At 55.2% G+C, this 8,280-nt stretch overlaps 1 protein-coding gene across 4 annotated transcripts in view; it reads right to left on the reverse strand.

Moving 5' to 3' along the window:
- Positions 1-8,216, reverse strand: part of LOC101105860 (MHC class I polypeptide-related sequence B) — a 94,155-nt gene extending 85,939 nt beyond the window's left edge. For 2 of the 4 annotated variants that reach the window (XM_060403296.1, XM_027958759.3), the window contains exons 1-3: positions 1,476-4,486; positions 919-1,206; positions 56-334 (exon numbers count right to left, since the gene is read on the reverse strand). In XM_060403296.1, coding sequence (XP_060259279.1) covers positions 56-334; positions 919-1,206; positions 1,476-1,854 — 946 coding nt within the window. In that variant the 5' untranslated portion in view covers positions 1,855-4,486. Of the gene's footprint in view, positions 1-55; positions 335-918; positions 1,207-1,475; positions 4,487-8,152 lie in introns of those variants that run through there. The other 2 variants (XM_060403297.1, XM_027958760.3) reach the window with 2 other exon arrangements.
- Between the last annotated feature and the right edge of the window lie 64 nt (positions 8,217-8,280).

The following is an 8,280-nucleotide window of genomic DNA, read 5'->3' on the forward strand; positions in this document are numbered from 1 at the left end:
CTGGCCTCTGACCCTCCCAGGGTCACAACCGCCTCCAGGCCCACCCCAGTCTCACCCAAGGGTGGGAGGTGTGCACTGTGATTTCCGCTGTGTTCCACAATGCACTTGACCCGCTCCTCCTCTCCTTGGGGAATTTTTATGGTTTCCCAGGTGTAGTAGGTCCCATTCCCATCAGGCAGGACACCCCCAGACTCCTGGGCGTCCCGGCTCATGGGCTCCTCATCCTGAAACCAGACCACTGAAATATTCCGGGGAAAGAAGCCAAAAGCCTTGCATGTGAGGTGGACCATGCCCTCCAAGTCCTGGCTGCGGGTCACATTCACGGCTGGGGGCACTGTGGGGAGAAAGCACAGAGCCAGTGAGGCCCACAGCCAAGCCCTGCTCCCTCGAAGGAAGACGGAGCGCACAGGGCTGCTCCTCCTCACTGTCCACCTCAGGCTGAGCCCTCATCCCCCCAGGCCTGCTCCAAGTTCTGCACCCTGGGGCCCAAGTCCTCTGGCGGGGAAAGGGAGGGGTGGGATGGGCCTCACTCTCTTGGGTCCACTGTTGATGCTGGGGAGGGGGCTGTGAAGGGTGGGCTCCTGGGGATTAGAGGGAATTTTCTGGATCAGGCAGGCTGGGAGCCAGAGGCCCACCCCCATCTAAGGGCCTCCTCTGCTGCCTGACACCCACCTCCCCTTGTACAGTTTCTGTCAGAGGACCTGCTGCTCCCCTGGATGACTGTCACAGGGGCAGTTCATTTCCCCCCAACCCACCCATCTTTCTACAGTGGATTTAACAGAACGGGAAAGAAACCCCAGGACACCGTGCCAACAAAGCACATACGCACCCAGAGGACAGGGAGGGTCTCCGTGGGCAAGTTGGGATGGGAGGCTTTAGGAACAGGGGCAGAGAAAGGGCCTGGCCCAGCGTCAGTACCTGTCCTCTCCATGAAGCCCGTCCAGGACTCCAGGTAGCCCCGCAGTCTCCCACAAAGTTCTCCCTGCACGTGGGCCTGGTAATGCTTGCTTAGAAAGCCGTCTGTGTCCCAAGACTTAACCACTTCCATGGCCAAGGTCTGAGCCGAGGGCTGGGGCAGGGCACATCCGTGGGCCTCCGGGGAACAGGAGAGGAGGAGCTCCCCATTGAAGTGGAGAAGCCAGAAGCCCCAGGGGTGGCTGTCTTCAGGGATCTTGCAGCCCACAGTCTCCTGGAGGGAATGGAAGCCTGCCCCATCCCCACCCCCATCAGTGACTCCTCTGGTCCCCAGGGCCTCTGTCCTCCCACCCAAGTGAGGAAGTCCAGATAGAGGGCTTTCCCTGCTCCCCTCCATGTCTTCTCTGTGCTGCTGAACTCACAGAGCCCACTTCCTCACCCCCACCCCCAAGTTCAGAGGAAAGAGGCCCATGCTCCGGGCTGCAGACCTTCCGGGAAAATGGCCCACAGCCCTTCTGGGAAAATGGCGCACAGCACTCTTGCCCCCTCTGCACTCTCACCTCCTTTCTCCTTCTGCAGTGACAGGATTTCTGCTAGAAGTTTCCTAAGCTCCTTCCAGGTCTCGTTCAAGTCCTTGGACTCTGTCTCCCAGATCTCTGATCCCAGCTTTTCAGCCCACCGTCCCCAGGGCTCTGCCCTGCCTTTTTTGTGATCATAGTGCAGGAAGACCTGATGATCCAAGTATCCCTCGGCAAAAAACCTGGACTGCACAAAGCCATCCCGGGAAAGCACTGTCATGTTGTAAGAAAGACTGTGGGATCCTGGGGAAGGAGGAACCACAGATGAATCTGCTTTCTGGAGACAAGTGCACATCAGATGTTTAACAGACAAGTTCTGTGTCCTGACCTGCTCCAGGTGCTGAGGATGCAGAACATGCATGTGTACAAGGGACGAGAATGAGGAGTTCCATACGGGAAAACGGGAAAGAGAAGGAAGGAGAGGGGACTCGAGGAGTGGAGGGAGAGGGTGGAGATGGACACACGTGTAGGACAAGTGCCAGGGCAGGGAGGCACCGGCTCCCTAAGGGTCCAGGCAGGAGGGCAAGGGGAGAGGCAGGAAGAGCAGGGTGAGGGGAGGTGGAGTCAGAGGGAGGGAAGGGCAGTATCAGACCCAGGACCAGAGGGATCCCTGGTCAGAGGCGGGGCAGGTGAGATGGAGACCAAGGGCTGCCGCCTCTGGTGCAGGCTCATCATGGACAAGGCGGGCTCCAGGGAGGGTGAGGCAGGAGACAGAGGGGCCTGAGGGGCTGGGCTGTGGCCCCAAGAGAGATGCAGGTGGGCCAGTAACCTGGGGGAAGTGAAGGAGTGGGTCTGAGCTCAGAGTGCAAAGAGGCATGGTGAGGCCCCAGGTGGGGAGGTGGCTGCACCTGCCAGTGTCCCCTGGGAGAGGAGTCAGTGCCGTGCGCACGGGGGTCATGGAGAATTAAGATGTCGGAGTGGCAAGAGAGGACGGAACTGAGAGCCAAGGTGCACCCTGGGAGCACCTACATGGTGGGAGGGGCTGGAGGGAGTGAGGTCACACCTCCACAGAGGGTTTGGGTCAGACAGCCAGTAAGCATGGGGTGAGCCTGGGAGAAGACTCCCTGTAGGAAAGGCCTGCTGACCAAGTGGCATAAACAAGGATTTCGGGTACAAGATTGAGATAGTGAGAGCCCACTGGGGTCGTGGAACCAAAGAGAGGGTGATGAAGGCCAAGGAGGTGGGCAGTGGACCAAGGGCAGTATTCCTACTGTGGGGGAAGGGAAGAGACTGCAGAGGAGATGTGGTGAGGGCCTGGGATTGAGGGGCAAGGGATGAGCATGGCTCAGGGGAAAGAGGAGGGATGCCCTGGGTGAGGGAGGGTGAGAGTGAGGTGGAGATTCTGGGCAACCACAAGAGGGAGCCTGTGACTTGGTGAGGGCCCAAGGCACTCGGACAAGGGTGGGAGCAGGGCAAGGTGCTATGGGGGCAGCTGCAGAGGGACCAGGGCACGTGGAGTCCGGCACCTGCGCCCTGGAGAGTGGAGGAATCCAGAGGGTGAGGTTCAGGATGCAGGAGTGGGGGAGGGGCCATGTTGCGGGAAAGGCCCCCCCTTGGAGGAGGGCCAAGAGCAGGTGCCTGCAAGGGGCGGAGGTAGGAGGGTGGATGTCAAGTGGGGGACAGGTCCTCCCCCAGCGCTGGGCTCAGGGAGTGAACTCCCTGGCTCAAGGCCCAGGGAGTGTGGCTCAAGGCAGGAGAGCTCCCCCTGGTGATGCATGGAGGGGAAAATTCATGGGTAAAAGTCATCCCCAGAAAAGTAAGGTTAGTGAAAGCTGAAGGGAGGTAGGAGCCTTGCAGGTGACCAGTCCTCGAAGGAAAAGACCCATGAGGGGAGGGGAGGGACCTGTAGTGGGAAAAGGGATGAGGATGGGGACACCCTAGGAAGAGATCAGAGAGAGGTAGAGAGGAGGGGTCAGTAGGGAGGGGCTCGAGGTAGGTAGGGGGCTCGAGGGCTAGCAAGGGAGGAGGTAAGGAGAGATTCAGTCGTGGGACCACAGGCGCAGCGGAAAATTAGAGTTCACTTTAGTGGGGGAGGGGGGAATAAGGGGGGAGGGAGGGGAGACCACGGAAATCCTAGGAAGAATCCTTTGGTCCCAAAGCCCTCAGACCTAACCTCCGTCAGTGATTCAGGAGCCGCCACAGTGCCCATAGCAGTAGAAGAGTGTGGATCGAGCTTGCCCCTTCCCAGACGCCCTGGTCACTAGAAAAAGGGCCCTAACTCTCAGGGCTGAGGAGCCCCGAGCGCCGCCACCTGGAAACTCCTTGTTTCCAGCGGCCAGAAGCTAAGACGGCAGAGCTAAGAATAGGAGAGGACAGCTTTCAGGGGCATAAGAAGGGGCCCCACAGACGGCTAAGAAGGATCGCCTGTGCCTGGGACCTGGAAGAAACGCCATTCAAGACAGCAACGAAAAAAAAAAAAACCTAAGGGAAAAAAAAGAGAGCAACGAGGAGGGAGGGTGGGGTGGCGGGGTGAGGGTGGGCAGCGGCAGGGAGCGGGGTGGGGACCAGGCTGCCTCGTCAATCACGAGACTCTGAGGACTGAGACGTGTGATGAGGGCACCGGGGAGGGCAGGTGGGGCAGGGAGAGCAGAGGCTAGGAACTGGAAAGAGGCTGAAACCCGGGATGCAGTCTCGCCACACGCCGTGTGAAGTTCCCGGCCGCCCCTGGACCTTACGCCTCCCCGCCCCCCACTTTCCTCCCACCCCCCAACTCCTCTATTCGCTCAACCCCAGCCGCAGTTGAGACGGTCCCCGCGACGCTCGCCGAATCCCATCGAATACTAACCACCCGAACCCCTGAAACCACCCCGGGCTCCGTCCGGACCGAGACTTCAAAGAACCACACTCACCGGCGGCGTTACCCAGGGACACAAAAACGGCAGCGACGGCTAGACACTGCCAGACACAAGAGAGCCCCATGGCCCAGATCTTGTCTCCCTGCCAGACCGGGAGCCGAAGGAAAGCTGGCAGACCCAAGGAACCTAGCGGAAACTGAGGCCCGCCCCCGGCGGCCCGCCCCCGGCGGCCCGCCCCCGGCGGCCCGCCCCCGGCGGCCCGCCCCCGGCGGCCCGCCCCCGGCGGCCCGCCCCCGGCGGCCCGCCCCCGGCCCTCAGCTTGTTAGCTGGTCTGTTTCTGCTCCTCAGTTCAGTTCAGTGGCTCAGTCGTGTCCGACCCTATAAACCGCACCACGCCAGTCTTCCCTGTCCATCACCAACTCCCGGAATATACCCAAACTCATGTCCATTGAGTCGGTGATGCCACCCAACCCTCTCATCCCCTGTCGTCCCCTTCTCCTCCTGCCCTCAATCTTTCCCAGCATCCGGGTCTTTTCCAATGAGTCAGCACTTCATATCAGGTGGCCAAAGTATTCGAGTTTCAGCTTCAACATCAGTCCTTCCAATGAACACCCAGAACGGATCTCCTTTAGGATGGACTGGTTGGATCTCCTTGCAGTCTAAGGGACTCTCAAGAGTCTTCTCCAACACCACACTTCAAAAGTATCAAATCTTCGGCGCTCAGCTTTCTTTATATTCCAACTTTCACATCCATACATGACTACTGGAAAAATCATAGCCTTGACTATTCAGACTTTTGTTGGCAAAGTAATGTCTCTGCTTTTTAATATGCTGTCTAGGTTGGTCATGACTTTCCTTCCAAGGAGTAAGTGTCTTTAATTTCATGGCTGCAGTCACCATCTGCAGTGATTTTAAAAGCCTGAAGGCTAGAAAAGCCAGGGAGGTGAGATGGAGGGTGAGCTTTAGAGACATCTCAACGTTTCTGGCCTTTTGGGGCTCTTCCTTTAGACACAATTTCTCTTCCAATCCAACCCACCTCCACCTCCCTCCGCCTCTCACTGGCAAGTCTACTGAGACCAGCCAGGGTCTTCCCCGGTGGTCCAGTGGTTAAGAATCCGCCTGCCAGAACAGGGGACACGGGTTCCATACCTGGTCTGGGAAGATCCCACATGCCTTGGGGCAACTAAGCCTGCGCACAGCAACAACTCAACCACTGAAGCCAGAGCGCCCTAGAATTCCTGCTCCACAAGCGAAAGTCACCTTAAACGAGAAGCCCGTTCAGCCCAACTAGAGAGTAGCCTCTGCAAGGAAAGAAAGCCCAGCCAAGCAAGGAACAGACTAGGTGCCACAAGGAAGAATCACTGCAGCTGAGAAAACAAACAAAAAGTCTACTGAGACCAGATTTGTAGATTTCAGCAACTCTGCCTCTCAGAAGTCATTACCCCAGATGAATAACCAAATCCTCTCTCTTCTTTCTTTTAAAAATTTATTTTTAATCGGAGGACACCTGCTTTACAGTGGTTGGTTTCTGCTGTATAACAACATGAATCAGCCATAAATATACATATATCTCCTCCCTCTAATCTCCTTCTCCTCCTCTAACTGACTGCTACGTGTCTTCTGGTGGCCTCAGCCTATAAGTATCTGCATTCTCCCTAGGAGACTCTTGGTTTGATCCACTCCAACACCAGCCTCTCCAGATTCCCTTTTCAAGCTGCCTCAGTACGTCTGCACCTCTGGGCCCATCCTCCCCTCAAACCCAACAGGTCTACAAGCAAACTCCACACACCAGCCTCTCCTAGTTCTCTTTAAGCATCACCAGCTTGGTCCCTTCTGATCCCCTTTCCCCTGCCTCTCATGGACTCACAGGCAGCTCCTCCAACCCCTTTTCAATCCCACAGCAGCTACCTTAGTCCAAGCTTTCATCTACCTCAGCCTAGAGAACTGCAAAGGCTTCCTAAACACAGGTCTGTCCCCAGTTATAACCATAATGCCCCCAAGCAATCCACAGCTGCCCCACCTGCAGAATTAACACAGAGTGTGTCTACTCCATCTTAAGTGGAAGCTGCCACAGCCAGCTAGGTGGCACCATTTTCCACTTCTCTGTGACATCAGGATGCCACTGCTTACACATCACTCTCCTATGGGTTACTCTCCACTGCCTTCCAGCCCATCAGAACAACAGATCCTAAAAGAACATCCCAATTAGATGGTGGTAAGGGTGGTACAACCTTGGGATTATACTAAAAACTACCTGTTTGCTTTTTGTTTTTTTTTGCTTTTATATATTTTTTTCTTTCTTTAACTGTTTGCTTTAAAAAGGTGAATTAAGTGATATATGAACTATATTTCAAAAATAACAATACCATCCTGAAAGTCTTCTTCTACTGAAAGCTGTGCTTTATCCCCAAAGCACATCTTTTGGTCTTTGGAATATGTACACCATGGTCCTCAAACTTGACTGCTTATAGAACCACCTGGAGAGTTTTTACTGTCCATATCTCTAGGCCATGGCCAAAACCAATTGAATCCCTTGGGTTGGACCTAGGCTTCCTATCCTTTAAAGCCCCTTCCGTGATTCCAGTTTTAGAATAACTGGTCTCGCCCTTGTTGAAACCTCCCTGATGGAACAAAGTGTGCCCTGCCTTGAACCCCATCTGACCATTTTATACATCCCCCCCAGTAGACCATGAGTCACTTTGGGATCAGGAACTGTGTTCATTTCCTGTTTGTGTCCTGGCAAATGCTTTAAAAAGTTGTACTCTGCCTCTCATTACTAACCATTCCACTAAGATCCTTTATGCAATACTTTTGCTGTGGTCCCAAATATCATGCCTGAGAAAGTTTTAACATTTCTTAGATTTCACATCATTTTTGTTAATTACTTTGACCATCATAATTTATTTAGCAGGTCAGAGATTGGGTTCTGTCCCATCCCAGAGAGATTCTTTTTCACTGCTAAAGCTCACTAGTAAAAGTGGATCCCCCCCCCACCCCCGCCACCGAGTAGTAGAGTGGAGGGAGTTTGCCTCCCAATGCAGGGAACATGGGTTCCATCCTTGGTCTGGGAAGATTCCACATGCCCGGGAGCAACTGAGCCCCTGTACCACAACTGGGCTTCCCTGGTGGCTCAGACAGTAAAGCGGCTGCTGTAATGCAGGAGAACTGGGTTCCATCCCTGGGTCGGGAAGATCCCCTGAAGAAGGAAATGCCAACCCACTCCAGTACTCCATCCTGGAAAATTCCATGGATGGAGGAGCCTGGTAGGCTACAGTCCACGAGGTCCCTAAGAGTCAGACAGGACTGAGCAACTTCACTGGTTCACCACAACTACTGAACCCCCCGCCTCCCAGTTTTAGACTGGCTCCCGGCAACTAAAGAAGCCCCCCATGCAGCAACAAAGACTCAAGGCAACCAAAAAGAAAGGAAGAAATGAGTCGTGAAGGTATAGAGAGGCAGATGGAAGCCAGCTCTCCTGACAGCTCGACAAGCCCTTTCCTCCAAGTCAGTCTTCTTTCCAAGACTTGCTGGGTGTGGCTGCTCCAGCAAACTGGTTCACTTAGGTGAACCCTCTCCCTCTCCCCCCAAAGACTTGTCATACTATCGTTAACATGCTACGTTTGTTTCCCAGCATTTCGGGATGACTGTAATGAGAGATAAAGCCAACTACTCTCCGTAGGAAGTAAGACTCCAGATTTGGGGGGCTCGCCTGGATTTAGCCGTGGCTGCCTCCTCCCCCGTCACACGTCGCAGCTAGACCGGTGTACCAAGTGCTTTTCCTCCGCCCACCCGGCCTCCACACTCCCCTGCTTTGCTCTATAAACTACTTTTCCTCCATTCTTCCTTTTGTACCCCTGGACTCACCGGCACACGGGCCTCTTTCTCTCCGCTGACCTCTGGGACCACTACAGGGTCGGAAAAGGAAACCGAAAATGTTCCGAGTGTTGGGAGTTTACATAATCCAGGGCGGAGCTCGGCGAACCCTCAGTGGA

The sequence above is a fragment of the Ovis aries genome, chromosome 20, assembly GCF_016772045.2.
Source record: "Ovis aries strain OAR_USU_Benz2616 breed Rambouillet chromosome 20, ARS-UI_Ramb_v3.0, whole genome shotgun sequence".
Taxonomy (NCBI): Eukaryota; Metazoa; Chordata; class Mammalia; order Artiodactyla; family Bovidae; genus Ovis; species Ovis aries.